The sequence below is a fragment of the Larimichthys crocea genome, chromosome XVII (genome assembly GCF_000972845.2).
Source record: "Larimichthys crocea isolate SSNF chromosome XVII, L_crocea_2.0, whole genome shotgun sequence".
NCBI classification, from domain to species: domain Eukaryota; kingdom Metazoa; phylum Chordata; class Actinopteri; family Sciaenidae; genus Larimichthys; species Larimichthys crocea.
The window spans coordinates 28532856-28553875 of record NC_040027.1 but is presented as its reverse complement, the minus strand read 5'-3'; the positions used below and the strand labels follow the sequence as shown (position 1 = coordinate 28553875).

General features: G+C 40.4%; 3 protein-coding genes across 5 annotated transcripts; all 3 read left to right on the top strand.

The window, feature by feature from the left end:
- The first annotated feature begins 2102 nt into the window (after positions 1-2102).
- On the top strand, positions 2103-7146 carry cluap1 (clusterin associated protein 1). Its single transcript, XM_010742129.3, has 13 exons — positions 2103-2215; positions 2596-2659; positions 2752-2863; positions 3167-3251; positions 3343-3522; positions 3869-3964; positions 4446-4529; positions 4639-4772; positions 4949-5090; positions 5335-5407; positions 5504-5614; positions 5784-5833; positions 6833-7146. Exons 2-13 carry the CDS (start codon positions 2638-2640, stop codon positions 7007-7009), a joined length of 1266 nt encoding a protein of 421 aa, XP_010740431.1. The 5' UTR covers positions 2103-2215; positions 2596-2637; the 3' UTR covers positions 7010-7146.
- A 479-nt stretch (positions 7147-7625) lies between these two features.
- On the top strand, positions 7626-9992 carry ccdc124 (coiled-coil domain containing 124). Its single transcript, XM_027290500.1, has 5 exons — positions 7626-7756; positions 8280-8457; positions 8780-8978; positions 9078-9180; positions 9415-9992. Exons 2-5 carry the CDS (start codon positions 8299-8301, stop codon positions 9617-9619), a joined length of 666 nt encoding a protein of 221 aa, XP_027146301.1. The 5' UTR covers positions 7626-7756; positions 8280-8298; the 3' UTR covers positions 9620-9992.
- A 173-nt stretch (positions 9993-10165) lies between these two features.
- Positions 10166-20291, top strand: kcnn1b (potassium intermediate/small conductance calcium-activated channel, subfamily N, member 1b). 3 transcript variants are annotated; one of them, XR_003464063.1, is made up of 10 exons: positions 10166-12314; positions 13325-14464; positions 14638-15066; positions 15360-15455; positions 15626-16044; positions 16251-16392; positions 16751-16861; positions 17158-17289; positions 17518-17587; positions 18891-18919. XR_003464063.1 is itself a non-coding variant. In XM_019261208.2 (10 exons), the coding sequence occupies exons 2-10, from the start codon at positions 13340-13342 to the stop codon at positions 19176-19178; spliced, it is 2808 nt and encodes a 935-aa protein (XP_019116753.2). In that variant the 5' UTR covers positions 10166-12314; positions 13325-13339; the 3' UTR covers positions 19179-20291. The 3 variants fall into 3 exon arrangements, 2 of the variants coding, with proteins under 2 accessions (XP_019116753.2, XP_019116755.1); XM_019261208.2 differs by having other exon boundaries at positions 17158-17285; positions 18891-20291; XM_019261210.2 differs by lacking the exons at positions 10166-12314; positions 13325-14464 and having other exon boundaries at positions 14886-14978; positions 17158-17285; positions 18891-20291.
- The last annotated feature ends 729 nt before the right edge of the window (positions 20292-21020 follow it).

The following is a 21020-nucleotide window of genomic DNA, read 5'->3' as shown; positions in this document are numbered from 1 at the left end:
GTCCTTCCATTAATGGGTGTATTCGTGATAATTAAGGTATATATACACATGTATGCCAATAATGTGTACATTTTGGTGCATACTGACATCTGCTGATGATTGAATGTCACTTCAGATTTCAGATGAACACACATGGCTGCCACAGATCCATTATGGCTGCCGGATACATGAAACCAATGAGTACAAAAGCACTTCATGTCACATGATGGTCATTTATTGCATTTTCTTAATCTTTCACCCATTCTCACTATACAAAAGTAAGCGTAACATTCTCAGACACTCTTTATCTTCTAGAATAAATTGGTAGGCCTAACTGAAGGTCTGTCTTTAACGGTGTGGGATTGTGCTTCCGTGCACATTGGTCCTGAATCCCTCAACCACCTCCACGCTGTCTCTGCATGTCTTCAGCCCGGTGCTTCACCACTCATCTGCGGCCCTGTTAGAGTCCTCGTCCGCCACGGCACAGTCCAGGCGCTGAACACCGGGAAGCGCCAGGTCCCTTTCGTTAAGCTTCTCCAGAAACGAGGAGAGCAGTCGTTTATTTAAATGGTCCGTCAGGGTCCTTTCTTCCTCGACCCGCTCCTTGGCGACATTTCCATCCGACTCCACTTCTTCCGCCTCGGTGTCCGCGCTGGGCTGCGGAGGGGCCGACCGGTGGTTCAAGGACAAGCCGTTCGAATGCTCGTCCTCCCCGGACTGCTGCTCCGTCCAGCTCCCGGCGTCCGCCCCGGATTCCGTCTCCATCTGTGATATTAAAGTGGTCTGCAGGGCGGCATTCTCCAGCTCTTTCAAGCGTTTGCTGTGGAGGCCGCAGGAAGGAGGTTCATTTCCAGTCGGGTTGTTGATGTTGTTGTTGTGAGGTGGCTCACCAGTTTGCTCCATCATGCTCTGCGTCAAGAGTGCAGCCGCAAGACTTCTGTAGTGCAGGCTGAGAGGTGTCGCCTCCCCGTGGACACAGGTGTTACTGCACCATGCTCCATTAACACACACGACTTTGTGATAAGAAGAGGCAGAACAATATTTAAAACAAGTGTGTTATTCTGTTAAAAGGTTTTCTGTCACTTCACAATGGTTATAATGTCAGACTGAACATATCCCCTCTCTGGCTGACAAACACTGTGCATGGCGACACCTGCTGGTTATGCGCTCTTACTGCCTGTTGAGAACAGACTTTACTGTCCACAGTGCACCTGAGGAAAGCTGCCAAGGTTCTTTCATCACATCAGTGTTTTTTATTTGTTATGGAAAATGATGACATATACACACTTCCTTATTCAATGGTTCCCCTTTACTTTTTCTGATGAGTAACACACAAGTCTTTAAAGTTAGACACTTTTTGCTTTGATGACAGTTTTGCACACTCTTGGCTTCGTCACCTGTAATGACTTTCCAACAGACTTGGAGTTCCCATACATGCTGCATACTTGTTGGCTATTTTTCCCTGACTGTGCGGTCAAATGGGTTTAAATATTTTAAATGTGGAGGCTACTCTACTTATTCCTCAAAAAGCCCTTACATAGTCTGAAAGTGTGTTTAGGTCCTGTTAAAAAAACAAATGATGCCCCTTCTAAGTGCAAACCAGATGGGATGGCATGTCGATGAAGAATATTATATATAATATACTATGCAGGATTCCCAAATTTAAATATCATTATGACCTTTCATTTCCTAAAACCACAGATATTATTCTTAGGCCATGCTGAACAAAGTAATCCTTCAGAAAACCCTTCTTGTACTTTTCCTGCGCCCTAAATAAAGAAATAAAGGAAATTTTGTTAGATTTTCCTCAAGAACTTAAATCTTAATTTAAACATTTATATGATTAGCAAGTATACCAGTAGTAACAAAACAAAAGTTTTTTTCACATTTTATTCCTATGTTTGGTCCTTTATAGGAAGTGTAAAGTCAACTTTACAACAAATAAATATGCACATATATTTTTTAACTGTCTTCATTTACAAAAAAAAGAGAAACAACAACACTGTAAAGTTGGTACACACTTTGGAAATCGATCGTGTCAATTAACTATCTAATTTATCCAAATTATCGTCAGAAATTAAACGCTCAGCTCAGTCCTGATGTCACAAACAACAAAAGTCGTCGCTAGTCTTTTTGGCCGCATTGAGCTTCCGTACAGCACGAATTGGTTTCCATAGAGACCAGCTATGGTGGAGGCGAATGGAGAGCGCAGCTAGCTGAGAAACGACGACGACAGGTGACAACAAAACACTTCTCATGGAAACACGGCGTGCTGTGTTTGTTTGTAGTTCACAGTAAAAGCCTCTTGTGACGGGCTGACCTTCCGGGGACTACAGGAGTCAGCCATTTAGCCACAAGCTAGCTAATGTTCGGCTATAATAACAACTTAGCTACGGTAGTTTAACTGAACACACTCGATTATTGGTTAAAGACAGACTATCTCACATTTATATCACAGGTATTGGTAGCATAGTCACCGAGGATTACGTTATTTTAGCCTAAAATGATGATCGAAGTCAGGATTAATAGCCTACTGTATTCAAACCACACATCTGAGAGGACAGGATAGTCAGTAGCTCGGTTGGCTGTAAATCATTTTCTCTCCTTTGGTGCCAGAGGAGGAACCCGTGCCGTGCCGTGCCGTGCCCGCAGGTCAACATGTCCTTCAGAGATTTAAGAAGTAAGTGATGCTCGCTGTGTGCTGCCTGTTGTATGTTTCTGTGTTTTCTGTCGATGTACATGTTGGTAACTGGAGTCGCATTGATTGGACAGATTTCACAGAAATGATGAGGGCCCTGGGTTATCCCCGGCTGATATCTATGGAGAACTTCAGAACACCAAACTTCACTTTAGTGGCAGAGATCCTCATATGGCTTGTAAAGAGGTACGCTTGAGTCTGTGATGTCTTCTTTGTATTTTAACACCACCTGCTGGTCAATGAAAAAGTAACTACTTCATATTCTTTGTCTTTTCTTACATATTTTGCATCAGTTGTATTAAAAGTTGTAATATGTGGAACCCAGGCAGTATGTTTACTAACTCTGAAAGTCAATCTCAGTGTGTTGTCTACTTGTCTGCCTGTTTGGACTAAATATCTGTGTTTTGGACCGTGTATGGATATCATATATCTAATGGAGGATACTGTCTCTTGCTTCCTAACACTCTCTTTCTCTTTCGTTGCGTGTAGATATGAGCCTCAGATGGATATTCCCACTGATGTAGATACAGAGTCAGACAGAATATTCTTCATCAAGGCCGTGGCTCAATTTATGGTGACATCTTTTCTCTGAATGTACACATTAGTCTTAGCTAATGAAGGCTGGTGGTTACTCTTGTCTTAACCAGTGTCTCATGTGGCTACAGGCAACTAAAGCTCACATCAAGCTGAACACCAAGCGTCTTTACCAGGCTGACGGCTACGCAGTAAAAGAGATGCTAAAGATCACCACAGTGCTGTACAGTGCAATGAAAACCAAACAGATGGCTCTGGGAGACCGAAATGAGGAGGGCAACAGCAAGTTCAAGTTCGATCTCAGCTCACGGGTGAGATGCAGATTTAACACAGTATAACGTTATGTGTATGTTAGTTTATGCTTTGTCATTTCTTAGTTTAATAACAGCTGTCAGCTCTCAGGGGTTTGAGTGAGGAAAATTACATTAAGTGACGTTGAGCAGATGTAAATGTGCATTTTTTGTTTTAATAACTTTTGTTACATTACATTACGTTACTTGACTTGAAAAGCATCTACTTGGTTACAGTCTGACTCTGATTAAAACACTACAATATGTTTGACTTTACACCTGTTAGTATTTCATATTTTGGTGTTTTTTTCTTTCTGTAAAATCTTAACATAAATAGCCTTTTTTGCTCACTCTGTGTTCACTTTAGATTTCAGATCTTAAAACAGCTCGGCAGCTGGCATCTGAGGTCACATCTAAAGGAGCGTCTCTGTATGATTTACTGGGAAAAGAAGTGGACCTAAGGGTGAGGGAAAACACGGATACTGGTTTCTGATTTCCTTGATCTTGAATCATCTCAATCATTGAAAGTAAAAATGTTAAGTGAAGTTAAAATTCTAAAAAATTAAGTTTTATTTTTTATTCATTATGACCAGAGCAGATAGAATGTTTTTGCTGTTTAAAGGCCAAATATCATGGAGTGATATAAAGCTCCAAGAGTGATTTTTGATAACACGGTAGTATCTTTTTATTTTTCAGTTTGAGTCTTGTCTCTTTTCATCCTTTCGATGTTAACTCACTTACCTAACGCAACACCAAGCTGACACAAAACTACGAGTGGCTACTGAGTACCTTAACCTGTAACCTGCGAGTGTTGATGTGGCTGGCTTTGTTTTTTAGCACGTGACCAAGCTGAGATAGATGATAACAGCTAGTCTATTTGAAAAGACATCAGTGACAGCAATGCAGGTGATGCAGGAGTTTACTCACACTGAATGCCACCACAGGAAATGAGAACCGCAGCCATCGCCAGACCTCTGGAGATCAACGAGACTGAAAAGGCCTTGAGAGCTGCCATCAAGGAGGTTTTGGTATGTATTCATCCTGATAACCACCTTTTTTTTATAATTCACCCAGGACCTGTTTTTATCTATGAAATGGCACTGAACCTGCCACCATGCTTTTGTGTTCATTGTCAAGGAAAGTGTGGAGAAGACCAAAGACATGCTGGGTAACGTTGTTTCTGATGAAACCAGTCTGGACAATAAAATCGAAAAGAAGAAGCAGGAGCTGGAGAGGAATCGGAAGAGGCTCCAAACACTGCAGAGTGTCAGGTCAGTTCATAGCCTGACAGGTAGCAGAAACAATACCAAAGTGCTTTGAGTAAATTTTCATTGTTTTCATTCCTTGCTCAAAACTGATATTTCTTTGCTTTTAGCCGTCTAGTTTTCTTTCTTACACTTGCAGCAAGTCTTAAAACTACTAAGTAAGTTTTTGTTTATTTTTTTAGGCCAGCTTTCATGGATGAATATGAGAAGATTGAGGAAGATCTGCAGAAGCAATATGACGTCTTTGTGGAGAAGTTCAGAAACCTTTGCTTTCTGGAGTCTCAGCTGGATGAATACCATAGACTGGAGCAGGAGAGGTTTGAGGTGTGTGTATGTGTGTGTGTGTGATATGTAGAACATTGATTCTTGAATTGTTTAGAGAAGGACTTTAAATGGATGCTCACATAACTAACACATTTACATATTTTTGCTTAAACATATGAACGCCTTAGTAATCTACAGCATAACCCATGGACCTGTATTAGTCTGAAAATATGGGTTTGAAAAAAAAATGTCGTGCAATTTTTATGACTGGCTATATGTGTTCGTCCTCTCCTTTCCACTGCAGGAGGCTGAAAACACACTGAGGATGATGCAGCACAAACTGAGGGAGGAGGAGAGGGATCTGATGAGGAGTTCCTGTGAGACAACCTTCCACACAGACAGTGAATAGTCACATAATCTCAGTCACTTTTTATGATTTCACACACGTGTTTCGTAAAACATGTTTTCTGCAGTGAAAGATGAGGATTCAGACATGGACGTTCCAGAAGACGAAGGCTCAGACAGCGACATGGAAGAGTGCCGACCTTCTAAGCCACGGCCTACACGAAACGGCCTCATGGCAGGTACGCAGACGAGGGATAGCCATGCATGTGCTATGATCAACTACTACTTGCTTGAAAAATGTTCTATCTGTTTCTGTTTGATTTCATATCTGCGCTTCACAAAAATAAATGCTTAATTCACTAAAACTTTATCATCAAACTGTTTTTGTTGCCCCTGTTTGCACCATAGGAAGAGGAGCTCGATTCATCGGGAATATGCAGGGTGGTGATAGCGATGAGGTTAGTACTGTCTTATGCTTGCTACATCAGGTATGACTTACCTTCAGTTTTACTCTCACTGGCCCTACATGGCGCTCTCTGTGCTGTCTTTCTTACAACAGAATGACATTCTGTTTACTTTTATGTCATTTTTTATATGCACCAGCTCTGATCAGTTTCACATCTCTTTGGGTTTCCATCTTGTACTCCATTCCAGATCTTACTTTTCTGTTATTCACTTGTATTTTAAAAGCCCGTTTTAGCTGCTTCCAGAAGGTCAATTCCTCATGCCGTCAAACAACAGAAAGGAAAGGTTTGTGCAGGACCAGTGTCTAGTTCACTCGCTGTTCTTCTGTGTATTTAAAGGAAAAATCCATTTTAATAATTCTCTGACATAGTAGAGGTTGTCCACACTTGATAAGGAATGCATCCTCGTCAGTTGCATAGCTGAAAATAATTCTCCGGAGTGCTCATACAAGTTTGTAGGTAGCACAATGTCCATTTCATATAAGCTACACAGTGAAGTACACAGAGACTATTTTTTGCATCATAGAAGTTCTGAAGCACATACACAGTATGACACGGTTGCTGAGAGATATCGAAAGCGAAATACAAACTGACCAAAAGAAACTTTATTGCATTCAGCTTCACTGATGCATCTAGGGTTATTGTTATTATTTTTTGTCTCTTCCACAAAGCATCCTGTATAATTTTTGAGTATTGGTGCATCTGTTTTTACTGGGTTTGAAATGGATTTTTCCTTTAAATTAGGTAAACAGTTCAGGTCCCTGTAGTTCTCTGGTTCCAGGTGTACATGTCCCAGTTTAATGATTCATTGTTAAATGAATTCTGGACTAGGCATGTTTTCATTACAAGAGGTGAATTAGTGATGACTGTAGTAATCCTCCTGTCTGACTGATGTTTTGTGAGACTGGTTGTGTGTTTATTTAAATGAAAACATTGCCCAGGTAAATAAAGTTGGCGTATTTAACATTTAATCACCCTTGCCTGCTTTTTCAGAGTGAAGACAGCGAGATCGACGTGGATGAAGACGACGAGGAAGACGAGGAAGGCGAGGAGGAGGAGAGCAAAGACTTAGAGGATGACAGTCTGGAGGGCCCCGTATCCAGGGGTGCTCGTCCCCCCAGAGGCGGCATGAGACCAGCTCTGCTGGAAGAGAGCGACAATGACTTCTGAATGAAGAACACACATAAAATGATTTCCAGCTCCGATTAGACCGGCTCATTAAACCATGTTGGGTTTTTTTTCAAGATAAAGCATCAACATAGTTTCTATTTTTGAATATTTCTGTTAACCTGAATAAAATATATAATATTAACCATTTAACATGTTTCCTGTGTTCTTTTGCTTGAGTATAACATCACATAATAAAATTGTCACATCAGTCACAAACTGATGAGGAATATTTACATTTTTTGCAATTTTATTCTTTATTCTACACTCAAGGAGAAAACCCTCCTTTTAACTTCGCTGTAGCCTTTAGGTAAAATGCAATACAATTTAAAAAGTTTGATTAATATATAAAATATACTAAAATAGAATATGAAAAAATATGTATGAAAGAACTATACACTGTACAAGTGACAAGGTTGTGATAACTATTCAAGTATTTGAGAAGTATCACTGTATAAATATGAGCATGCCATATATAACACTATTTAAAATATTGATAGTAGGAGTAACGTGAGTAAAGTATTGCAGTTTTCTGTTGTAAGATATTGACATGTATTGTTACAAACAAACAAACAAACAAACAAACAGTTGTTTACATAAAAGCCACAGCAACGCTCAGCGTCCCTCGAGCCATGTAGGAGAGGCGCGTCATCAGAGCGCGCGGTGCTTTCAGCGAGGAGGTGGCAGATGCCTCTTCGAAACAAACAGTCAGCTGTCGTCTGCTTACGAGCTGTTTTCCCTCTCGTACCGGTAAGAAACCACGTTTGTGGTTGAATGTTTGTGCGCTGTGATCAGTAGCCTCTTAGCTAAACGTCGGCGAAGTGAAACGGGGCACGGTCGGCTCGTCGACGCGTACACACAGTCCTGTTTATCAGGCTTACATCAGCTAGCTGCAGCTAACTGGCTACACACTGACAAGCAAAGCTGAAGCCGTTTGTGTTATTGTCTGTAATGTGTGATCAATCACGTGTACCTGTGTGTTTGATAACTCACATTTCTAACTGATGCTGACTTCTGGTAGCCATTTAACAAGAACAGTTGACTCACGTTACTGTATTTACACGTTATACATATAGATCAATACCTATGCATCTTTCTTACAAGAGCTGCTACACACTGCCCCAATTATAGTTAAAAAAAATCAATGGGTGATAAACACTAAAAAAAAAGTAGGGTTTTGTTGAATTAAATGATATTCAAAATAGGTCCATTCAGTGTTTAAAAAGTTTCTCTGTTAGTCAAACTCTTGTGATTTTTTGATTTTGTTTCCCAGCTGAAGAGCAGCTGTTGGGATGCCAAAGAAGTTCCAGGGTGAGAACTCCAAGGCGGCCACAGCCAAAGCCCGCAAGGCCGAGGCCAAGGCAGTGGCAGACGCCCGCAAGAAGCAGCAGGAAGAGGATGCTCTGTGGCAGGAAACTGACAAACATGTACTCAAAAAAGAGCAGAGAAAGGTGAGCTATATATCCAGTATGGTGCCCTGTGTCAGTCGTCTCCAGCGGGGTAGTTGGTTGTTGTATTAGTCAGCAGCTACAGAACTAAGAATGACGCAAATGAGGCATACTTTATCTGCATTTAAGCAAAGATCAGCAAGTAGGTAAACCTGAGTATTGCTATATATATTGTGTGCAACATAACAGCAGCGTAAGGATTATTTGTGCTTGCTTTAGAGAGATGGGGGAAGTTATTTTGCGAGACCGTACTGGACTTAAATAAGTCACTTTCTTAGACCTCACCTCATATTTTGTCTGATGAGGAATCTTTCTGTTTCTGCAGGACGACAAGGAGAAGAAGAGGCTTGAGATTCTGGAGAGGAAAAAGGAAAACCAGCGACTTCTGGATGAGGAAAGTGCAAGGATCAGAGGAAGAGCCCAGAAGGAGGCCGCATCAGGAGGAAAGGTGACTCGTGCCCAGATCGAGGAGCTGCTTCAGAACGAGCAGCTTGAACAGGAGCAAGAGAAAATCAAGCCGAAAGGTAAAGTTCAGGTTGAAGACAAAGCATGCTGGTCAAATCAGTAAAAATTTGTTTGCCATGTCACCACCTTGTTTCACATAACATTTCCTCCCACAAAAGAGAGCCACCTAGATATTCCACTGGAGGAGAACGTGAACAGAATTGTCCCTGAGGAAGGAACTGTGGAAGCAAGAACAATAGAGGATGCCATCGCTATGCTCAGGTACCTATCATACACCATATGTACTGTGTGTGACATCCTGATCCTGAACATGTGATCAGGCATCATGGAGAAAAATATATTATTGTTGAGTGCTATTCCTACCGAATCAAAACCCAAAACATCAGTATTTGACTGACTAACTTTCTCCAGTATGGCTGACCCCACCTTTAAGTGTCTCAGCCCTATAAAATATAACACATGAAACATGGATACATTGCCTCTTTCTGTCTGCAGCACGGGCCCTGAGGAATTAGACCACCACCCAGAGCGGAGGATGAAAGCAGCATTTGCTGCCTATGAGGAGGCCAACATGCCTCGTCTAAAGCAAGAGAACCCCAACATGAGGTTGTCGCAGCTGAAGCAACAGCTAAAGAAGGAGTGGATGAAGTCGCCGGAGAACCCCCTGAACCAACGCTTTGCCGCCTACAACTCAAAGTGAATGCACTCTGCCCACCCCCATAATTCCATTTGAAAACTGTCTGCCTATGCACATTGGAGACATCCATTGAAAAATGTATAAATGTCATGTAACAATGAGTGTTGCTAACGAGAGCTTCACTCACCCAGAAACAATCTCTTCAGTGCTAGAGGACTTCTGCTTTGTTAGTCCATTCACAAGAAAGAAGAAGCTCATTTTCAACTGATCATCTCTCTGTGCACGCGGCCTCCAATGAGGCATACCTAAAAAAAATTAATTACATTTAATTCCTTTTTTTTCTAGCACTTTTGGGGAGGTGGGAAACCAGATGTTTTGAGAAGTAACTTATTAAAGTTCACCGCTCAATCATCAGCATCTCTTGTTGGTTTTAAATTAAAAAAAAAACCCACACACTGACCTCAAACATCATTTCCAAGGGCTGCTGTTGTGAAATGCTTATTCTGTAAAGAAGATGGAGTTACAGAGTTCAAACTTTACTTTTCATTCAAGGAGAAGGTTCTACTCTAGTTTTATGTCCAGGGTAAAATAAAAATGCAGCTCAAAATTGGTCATGGTTATTTCAGAATAGCGTGGCTGGAAATAACTTTTCTTTCTGTCTGTTTAGTTACTTTGACGAGTGACTGACCAGTTTCTTTGAAGGAGACATTTGTTTAAATAGATAGTTTGGCACGAACATTGAAGCCACTGTCGCCAGTAGATTAGTGTGCGAGTCTGGCCTCACAGTGAAGATAACAAGATGTCTTCACTGTGTTTTTTTTTTTTGGGGCATACAACAGCCCTTAATCTAAAATATTGCTGCATTTCCAAGTGGTTACAGAGATTAACTGTGACAACTTTTTTTTCTGTTATTCTACCGGACGACAAGAACCCACAGAGTCAAAAAAGAGTTGATGTAAAATGTGACTACTGACTGTGGAGTTAGGGCTGCTGTCTCATGACCTGCTCAAGTGTTCACACAAGTCTGATGTGTTGCTTCGTTAATGCCTGATCTAATACCTAACTGTTGTCCTTCCCCCTGCATTATGTTATATTGTCGTCTTCAACAGAGGCCTGGTTTATCAACTTGTACTGTCAACTGTCACATTGGCTTATAAGTCAAATGCAGAAATAGAGAAGTACTCTAGTTACATTTATGGCCTCTCCTCATCTCATCTCGCCTCAAACTATGGCTGAATTCAGCCTCCTTTATCTATGCTCGCAGACCGTTTGGCCTTTAGCCAGCTTTGACTTGAATGTCCTATTATCTTCACAAATTTACTGGGCGTTCAGAGCTGTGTTAATGGTGCGGTGTGCGTGGATGCAACTTTCCTTTTAGTCACAAACCTGTTTGTAAAATAAATGATATGAAATAAACTACAGATCTGGGCCATACACTGTTATGTGGAGATATGAATCTGGCAGCCAAAACTTGAAGCCAGTTAAATGTAGCAGAAAAAATTTACGTTGTCTGCTACTGCTTCTTCTTCTTTGTTTACGGCATCCTAACATTTTTACGTATGATTTGATTCAACACATACTGTATGTGATAGTAGTTATTTTGAATTAGTTTTGTATTCATTTATGGCCAGCAATGCTGTCCAGTGTTGCTGTTGGTCACAAAGGTTTTCTCCAGCGCAGCAACATTTATATACTGAGCTGCTGAGGCAGCAAGCTTTAGGCTTTGTAGGTTCGTCAGATGCCTGTCGGAGAGACAGAAAGCAGGGCTAAAAACTGGGCTTTAGCACTCTAAATGTTAAATAACATATGGGTAAAAGGAGATAAACAATCTGACTAAAACATCTGTAGTGTGTGTTTGGAAAATGGCATTTAACTACACATTAAGGCTCACCATAGGCCTGAAAACCAAAGGAAAAATGCATCTATATCTATTTAAAGGTTGTAAATGTAAAAAAATGATAACCTGCTTTTTTGACCAATAATCAAGAAAAGCAATCAAGTTGCTGTAATTAGTTTGTACTTGTTAAATGGCATGTAAAACAAAAAGAAACTTGGATTTTGGTTGAGAAGACACTAACAGTTCCTTTTTTCGAATATATCCTTTCATAGAGTTATTACCATTTGTTGTTAAATTTGTTAGTTCAAGGACACATCTGAGGAGGCCTTGCGCTCACAGGCTTCATTCATTCAGAACCAGATTTAAAAATGGCCACCTTTGTCCAGCCAGGCTCTTGTGGCGGAAGAGATAAGAGACTGTGCGAAGGCCTTTGAACCACAGAGCTTCAATGACAAGTTCAACTGACCTTTTATTTTCCTTTTTGCATTGAAAGCGACCAGTTCTCTTTCTTTCCCCTAGCAACCAATCAGTCCACTCTCCATTTATAGGGATTTCTTTGAGCTTGTACGTGTGATGTTCCGCCTTAAAACTCTGGTCTGATGTTACAGGTTTTTGTTTTCCTGTATCCTAACCTGTTGCTGCACCCTCCCACTCCCTGTCAATTTGCATGGTAGCCCTTTACCAGGCCAGCTGCTGCTGCCCTTTTCTTTCTTCATGTTGAATTCTAATCATTACTTTCAAAGGAAAGCGTCTCCAAAGCTCCTTTATCAAGTGTTGTACTGGGAGGAGGCAAGCCGCTGTCTAACACCCACTCAGGCTGTTCTTCTTCTTCTAAACACTTCTGTTCTGCAAACTGGGAACATTTCCTCTCAGTAACCTGCTTTCTCAAGTTTGAAGAAAAATCATTTTTGGAAGAAGAAGGTAAGGATCCCCATTAATAGTGGGAATTTCTTTTGATGTTTTATGTTGTTTTATGTTTTTAATATTTTTTAAGGAGAAAATAAAATAAAATGCTGTTGAAGGGTTAATTTCCAAAATAACATTTGGAATAATTAAGGTTGTGCTCTTAAAAATTGTTTTTTTTTTCATAATGAGTATTTTTATTTACTCTGGGGTTTATTTACACTTAACTCTATTGGCCAGTGTAATCCTCTTTTCAGGCTGTGTCCTAGAAATTCAACTTATAGTGTACATCATGTAGTGTCAGTCCTAATGTATATCACATCAGGATGACGTCTCTCATGAAAAGAAAAAGATAAATCAGTACTTTTCTAAAAATGTGACAATTTTATGTCACAGCAAAAATAATAAAAAAGACAAAAAACTACATCCTCTTAACTGTTGGTTTCAACTTTAGCACACAAACACAATTATTCTAAATGTATGAATTACTTTCCTTCAAATTAGTTCAATAATGGGTGAAACCTTTTAATTGAAATCTTTCGGATTTCCATGTCTATTAGCCTAACATCAGCGGGGCATCACAGCTGTCTCTGACAGAGTGATTCACATTCATAACCAGCTGAGCATACAGTTTACGGTTAAATAAATCATTGCTCTTTGCCTTGAATAGATGCGCCACATGTCAGCACAGAGTGTGTATTATTTGTCAAGTAACGGACTGTCATGTTTACTTTTGATTATTTCACATATCACAGTGAGAAAAGGTCATTACTGAGGCCAAAGACAGGAAAAAAAATCAGACATAAAAGTGCCAAATCTGAGTTGAGAATATGTTTCTGTGTTTCTTCTGTTGTATTGGAGACATTTTTCTACTTTTCTAAGAGTTAAGAAAATATGGGCACACCTAAAGGTTTTGTACTATACTGTGTGCATATCAATATTTGTTAATATCCTGCATTCAAATTCTTTCTTTCCAGTGTTACATGTGAATAATAATCTGTGTGAGTGTGAATGTAATCTCATTTCAGCTCTGCAGTGATGCCATGAGGCTGATTCTGGTTAAACCCACAAATGCAACGCGACGTCTTGACTCAACGGGTGAAGTCTTCCATGATGGGGACCGTGAGCATTGTACCTCAGGAGGTCCATCACCTCTGAGAAAGTCTCCTGAGGGGATGCATGATCGATACGCAGGTACCTCTGTGGAAGCATCGTCACCCCCACAGGAGACGAGTCTATGCTGTGTTTCATCTTCACCCCACGAAGGGTCTAATGGAATCAGTCCACCAAGAGTTTCAACCCAGATATCGCCACTGAAAACCCGAAACTTAACCTTATCACAGCTGAGTGATCAGGACTGGCTGCTCTTTTGTGGCCAGGTTAGTAGCGTAGAAGATGATTCACCCTCAGCAGAGACAGCAGGGACCAATGTAAGACATCCAAACCACAATGACAGATGTGGTTGTTCCTGTCCTGATGCACACCAAAATTCAGAGACTTCTAGTTTTCAGCTGCAATCAAAACAGGGCACAGTCCAAGACTGCCTTTCTAGAGTTTCAAACAAGAGAAGCCTTTCATCTTTACCACACACCCAGCCTTTCTCTCAAAGCACCCAAGCTCTGACCACTTGCCAGGTTTTACCACAGCAAACAAACCAAAGGGATCTTTTGAAACCTGCAACAAACCATCCACAGGATAATTTCATGCTCCAGTGCAGTGACCAAGAAGATCGAAAGGAACTATTGCAGCAACAGCCTTGCAATCATTTTAAACTTCGAGACAGCAGCCAAGCGACTTTATTCAACATCCCACTGAACTCCATCGAGTGTGCCAAGACAAATCAGAAACTACACCAACATCAGCCGGCTGTCACAGCAGACCTCAACTGGAGGGAACTTTTTGGTAAAGAGCCACTGTTGGTACAACAATTTCAAAAGCAAGACACTCAATGCTCGATGAGCAGCGATCAAACCTGCAAGTCACCTGGAGATCCCTCAAATGTACTCAAGTGCCATCACCCTTACAACCCTTTAACCAGCACTCCACGGGTGAAAAGGTCATCTACTCCAGCAAGTAATAAAAGTGTTCAGTCCTTCTCCATCAGTCAGTATAGTTCACTTGAGAACCAGGATTTAGTGGAGGAGAGAACGAGACAGCGACAAAGTCAGGTAAATTATTATTTTTTAAATACTACAGTTTCCTGATCTGGTGTTGGAGGTCAGCTCGTGATTGTAAAGGCCAAAGATATTTTCTTAGTTTTGCAGTCTTCTGTATTTTAGCATTCAGCATGTTATCTACTTTATTTTATGCCCTGTGCTGCCTGTCTTACTTTCTTTCGTAGACAACCTCTCAGCACCTCAGTGGATCAAAACTCTCCCTTCCCAAACACACTACTAAACTTTCTGACACCTTAGAAAACGGTGACACGGTTAATGGGGATGCAGTGCGACCACTGAGCAGCCATGGTACTTCTAGATCCAGTCTTTCAGATCTACACTCAGGCCAACAGCCTCTTCAGCTTCTTCACAGCGCCATCCTGGAAGATGCATTCTCCAAAGTCATCAGAGAAGATTCCAGTAAGGCCAACAGCGAAAACCTGACCAGAGGGGAACCACAGAAGAAGACTAAGGATATCAGCTACCGGTTGGGTCAGAGAAAAGCTCTCTTTGGGAAGCGCAAACAGTTGAGTGACTACGCGTTGGTCTGCGGGATGTTTGGCATTATTGTCATGGTGATTGAGACAGAGCTGTCGAGGGGATCTTACAGCAAGGTACTGTATCCATAAAGCATGTACAAAAAAGTGTACTGTAGAACAGAAACAAAGGTTTAAACTGCTGTGCATTTTGACACTTTGTAAAAGGATAACAGGTTATCATCAATGTGACCCTTTAAATGACCCAGTTAATGGCATTATAACATAGCTGTGGCAAACTTTTATTAAAAAAAAAAAAAGAGCCAAGCGACAGCCAAGACTTTATGGGCAGAGGTTCACCTACTTTATTTGTTATTGTCATTCAGTATGTCTTCACAATGGGCTGCACTCTTCATGTGTTTGTCTTACAGGAATCCATATATTCATATGTATTGAAAGGCATGATCAGCCTTTCTACTGCTATTCTTCTTGGACTCATTGTGATGTACCATGCAAGGGAAATCCAGGTATGTGGATGAATTAAGAGATTTCCATGCATGTGTACCTATGGTTCCCTTCATAAACCTTGCTATTATCCTGACTGATAGACTGATTTTACCACTTAATTCTGAGTTAAAGAAAATGAACATCTCAATTGCATCAATGAAACACTGACTCTAACCTCTTCTTTCTATAGCTCTTCATGGTGGACAACGGAGCAGATGATTGGAGAATAGCTATGACCTTTGAGAGAATTCTCTTTGTTGTGCTAGAGCTCCTTGTCTGTGCCATCCATCCAATCCCTGGCCAATATGTGTTCACCTGGACTGCTCGACTGGCCTTCAGCTACACAGCATCGGTAGCGGACGCTGATGTGGACATCATCCTCTCTGTGCCGATGTTCCTGCGCCTTTACCTGATTGGCCGGGTCATGCTGCTCCATAGCAAGTTGTTCACAGACGCTTCCTCCCGCAGCATTGGGGCACTCAACAAAATCAGCTTTGACACTCGTTTTGTCATGAAGACTCTGATGACCATCTGCCCCGGCACAGTCCTGCTGGTCTTCAGTGTGTCCTGTTGGATTATCGCGGCTTGGACCGTGCGTGTGTGTGAAAGGTATCGGCATAAAAACTCTGAACTTCTCACTCTTCCCTTTTCTTCCTACAATAATCAAACAGGTTTATGTATTTACAGTGTTCAAACAATGCATATTGTAGAACTAGTCTACATCTTACTTAGTATGACTGAGCAAAGACACAACATCTCTCAGGTTTTAGGATTCACCTCAACTGCTGTTACAGCCAGGTGTTATGTCTCTACAGGTATCATGATGCACAGGAGGTGACCAGTACCTTCCTTGGAGCAATGTGGCTGATATCCATCACCTTTTTGTCCATCGGCTACGGTGACATGGTCCCTCACACCTACTGTGGCAAGGGGGTTTGCCTGCTGACAGGAATCATGGTGAGATTTGTACACACAGTTTACCATACTTGAGGTCAATCCCGAATTAACCATTTTTGGCCATAACTGATGCAAATTATATGAAGCAAGAATGAAGAATGTTGAGTTTTGCTGCATATTACCTGTATATTATATATACCATAGCAAATTGTAGTGTATGTGTAACTAACACCTGTCTATTATACATTGTTATTGTAGCTGCATCATTTCTGCTAGCTGTAGTTCGAAAATGTTACTTTTATAACAAAGTCACTTCAGTACTTAAATGCCTACTAAAATGGGTGGATATCCAGATGATAATATTGTTCTTTACCACAGTATTCAAAACAGTGTCACTAACCACCTCTCTCCCCCTCAGGGAGCAGGCTGTACGGCCTTAGTTGTCGCTGTTGTTGCAAGGAAGTCAGAACTAACCAGAGCTGAGAAGCACGTCCATAACTTCATGATGGATACTCAGCTCTACAAAAAGGTCTCTTTGCACTCAGACATGCTACATAATTGTACATTATTTTTAATATTAACAGTAAAGGTTCAGCCCCTTCGATGGCTCAGTTGGTAGAGCGGAGGACTGGAGATTTCAAACAGTAAAAGTTCAGTCTGAACAGCAGGAAATATAATGATGTGATACAGCATACCAGCTAGATAAAATATTAAGACAAAACAAAACACATAAAACAAACATTACTTACTGTTACCACTGTTGGAAACAATTCATTACATTCCTTTTCTGTTTTTTTTATCTGCATGGTGTTGTATTCTCCTCAGATAAAAAACACAGCAGCCAATGTGTTGAGGGAGACGTGGCTCATCTACAAAAACACCAAGCTAGTCAAAAAGATTGATCGTGCCAGAGTACGCCACCATCAGCGGAAATTCCTGCAAGCCATCCACCAGTAGGTATAAATATGTCATCACTGGGGAGTGCAGAGTTCACACAAACAAAAAAGTGTTTCACATTCCAGCATCAGTTTATAATAATGATATGTAGATGTATAAATACAGTTTGCTGACATGTTTATTCATATGCTTTTATGGGATTTGACTTCAGCTGTTGTCAAACGTACCGCACTGTGCCTTTATTTTCCTTGGCACAAAAGTGACTCTGGCTCTGATTTTCTGTTTTAGATTGCGAGCTGTCAAAATGGAGCAAAGGAAACTGACTGATCAGGCCAATACAGTTGCTGACCTTGCCAAGGTTTGTATATGTTGTACTTTTCCCAATTTTTCAAAACTATCATATGAAATTTATGCCCACATTTTAAATCAAAAATGTCTTTTGCTTATTGCTAATTCACTTGAATGTTTAGCCTTCAGTGTGCAGAAAGATATGTGTGCAGAGTTTGACACCAGACTGTTTTCACATTTATCTGCTGAAGAGAGAAAGTGTCTGTGCTCACCTTAAATCTGAGTTTAACATGTACACATACCTGATTTGATTACATCAACTAGTTTGGAAGTCCATCATGGGCCAATATGCATCTTACACAAGTGTGATGTGGAAACTTGAAGCCTCCAGTACACATACACTGAAATAATACATGTCAGTGAAGCAGGAGACATCTTGAATCCAGCAGTTAAACTTGTGATATGAAACACATGAGCATATTTGTAGATTCTGTATTTTTCACTGAGAGAGAATGCTTTTCTTTTGAGAACTTGTAAGTTATTTCTTTAACTTTTGTTGAGAAAAAAATGCAACACATATTAGCATCTTGGAACCTGCTTTTTAAAATTCTTATTTAAAAAAACACGACATAACTCACTAGAGAGCAAAAGAGACGATAAACTCAAAAGAACAAACACAATGCACAAAATCAAACTCATATAACCTGAAAAGAAAAACACACAAACACACAATATATAGAAATGAATTGCATTATTACATGGAAAAACATGTATGGCTTCTCAACTAATGAAAAGAAAGAGACATCAAATTGTACACTGGATTTTCTTTAGTTGGATAAAAATCCCTACAGCTTCAGCTTGTTAAGTAATTATTAAAAACACAACAACAAGATATCTTTATCGTTTAGCTTTTTATTTTTTTATCAAATTCACATTATTTTTTTTCATTACTTATCTTTATTGTCATTACTTTCTACCATATATAGGCAAATCACAAGCAAACAAGCCATTTTGGGGTCTGTATGAGGTCTTTCGCTTCACTCACTGAGGGTGCACAGCTTTGCTACTGGAAATATGCCACATACATAGGGGTTGCATGTCACCTGAACAAAATTTGCATACAGATTTACGAAGCGACAACTAACCTTTTTATGAAATTTTCTTTATGTTTGGCTTTTGTATTCTTTTATTTTTTTAAGACACAGCGGCCACTAAATTAAATTAAAACTTTCAGCATTTATAATCTGCGTTTAAAAATATGTCATAACCTGGGCAGAGAGGTTCCCCACTCCACTTACCATGATGTCCCTTCAAACAGACCAGAGCATGCTGTAAAGTCAGATGTGTGAACTGTCCTCCCTGTTGCTTTCCAGACTCAGAACATGATGTATGATCTGGTGTCGGAGCTGCAACATCGAAGCGAGGAGCTGGACAGGAGGATTGTGGCTCTGGAAGAGAAACTGGACTCCATCCTGCTCAGTGTGCAATCACTGCCCGTTGTGCTTTCTCAAGCAATAACAAAGTTACAAAAGGATTTCCTGGACGACTTGGCTTGTCGGGTCCACTTCCTGTCATCCTCTCTGAGCTCTGAGTGCTGTTCAGTCCCTGCCAGGCAGCTCTGTCCAGGGTCCACCACACCAGAGACACCATACAGCTCCTAGGCCTTACTCAGTGCTTTACGTTTTAGGATGCAACCTTTTCTTCATGCTGGGAAGGATTTTCTCAACATGCACACTCTTTTATTATAGTAGCGCTCTACTCCGCAATCATACAGTTACACACATTCACCCCTGGGATTTACAGCTACTGTCTCGAACTGAGCAGCTCCATTGAGAAGGGAAGTTTCTCAGTTAGGGGATTCTAGAGGAAGTGGAGATCATTATTCCTTCATTTCCTCAATGTTTCAGTCAGCACAGGGGCCGTTTCTTCACTTAATAACAGAAAAGCAACAGTCCATATAGCTCACAGACCTCATCTGGATAAACGTTTTAGTGTTTTTGATCAGCAGTCAACTATGTTTAACTCTAACATTGTGAGCTAGGAAAGGTTTATCAAGCCTGTTTGTCACTTTGGTTCCTACATGAACTAGCTGTGAAAGTGATGAGAAAGGCAACTTCCCCTTTATGGCTGAGACTGTGTAGGGTGAATATGTGAAACTATAAACATGAAAAGCAAAGCAGTACTATGGAAGAGCTAGAAAGCTTTAAATGTTCTGTCAACTGGAAGACATCTTGTTTGAATGCTGCAAAATAACTCAAAGAAAAAAGATTGTTAAGTTTTGAAAGAATGAGATCAGTTTTTCCGTTCCCGTACATCCAAGAGTTGTTGTCTTTCCTGCTCCATTAGAACAGCATTTTCTGCATTTTACACTAAATGTAGTTCTCCTTTAGAGAAAGGGTGATTAGGCATAAAGAAGAGATTATAATGTTTACGATTACTTTGGAAGCAGTAAGGGTCTGGTGCCAGCTAAGTTTTCATAGCTTTAGTGAGAAGTAGTCTCAGATGGTCAGACAATACTGTTGTGAATGACTGTGCCAAATGCCACATTAAAGCTTAGAAGGGATCAAAACATCGCAGTCAAAATGTTACAAGTTTGCCTGAAGTGCAGCTCATTTGGAGTCTTTTTCATTTTTTAACTCACATTCATGTTCTTTTTGTTGTTTTGTGCTCATTTAAGACGTAATTTCTGTATGATGATTTACTGCTTCTTGTAACCTTTCCTGTGTAGGCCTGTTGTCAGTATTTTTGAAGTTGTAAACGTAAAATATTAGGAAATGTGCAATAGAAATAAAGTTTATTTATTTCATAACTTTGGAACATCTTAGTTCTGAAACCTTCCTTTTTGTTTCATTGGCCTTAGCCTACACAACATTTATATTTTTAGTCTGTGTGTATGAAGCACTTTAGACATTAAAGAGGCGATGTATATTTTGTAATACTTAAAAAACACTCAATCAAAAATCAGACTAGTGAGTAAAGTTACACTTCTCTTGGACAACGGCATTACACAAAATAAAAGGCAACTTGTGTTACTGAGAGATTTAGGTGTAAGGGAAAATGATGTGACTGCGTCCTTGACTAGCAAAGTAAATGTAAATTTAATTAGATTTTTTTGTGCTATTGTTCTTAATTGATGGTTGACTAGAGGGTGACAGGAAACAGACTTAAACTGGGACACAGCAACCACTAGTTTATTATATAATCACTAAAAAACAGATATAGCAGATGCACCTGACAGAGATCATCAGCAATTTTGTAAACAAACACTCAATCCCCCCCCCAAAAGTACCCAAATATAGGTCCTATACATCTTACACAACAGCTACTCCTGTTTTTCAGGGCTGAATTGGTCTCATCCACATGCAGCTCCCGCCAAACTGAAGGGGAGGTAATTACACACTATTAATTAAACAGAATTATTGAGTCATTTGGTGGTGGTGGTGGTTCCACATAAAAGTTTAACATATCGAGGCGAGTGGATGGAACAATGAAAGTCATTGTGA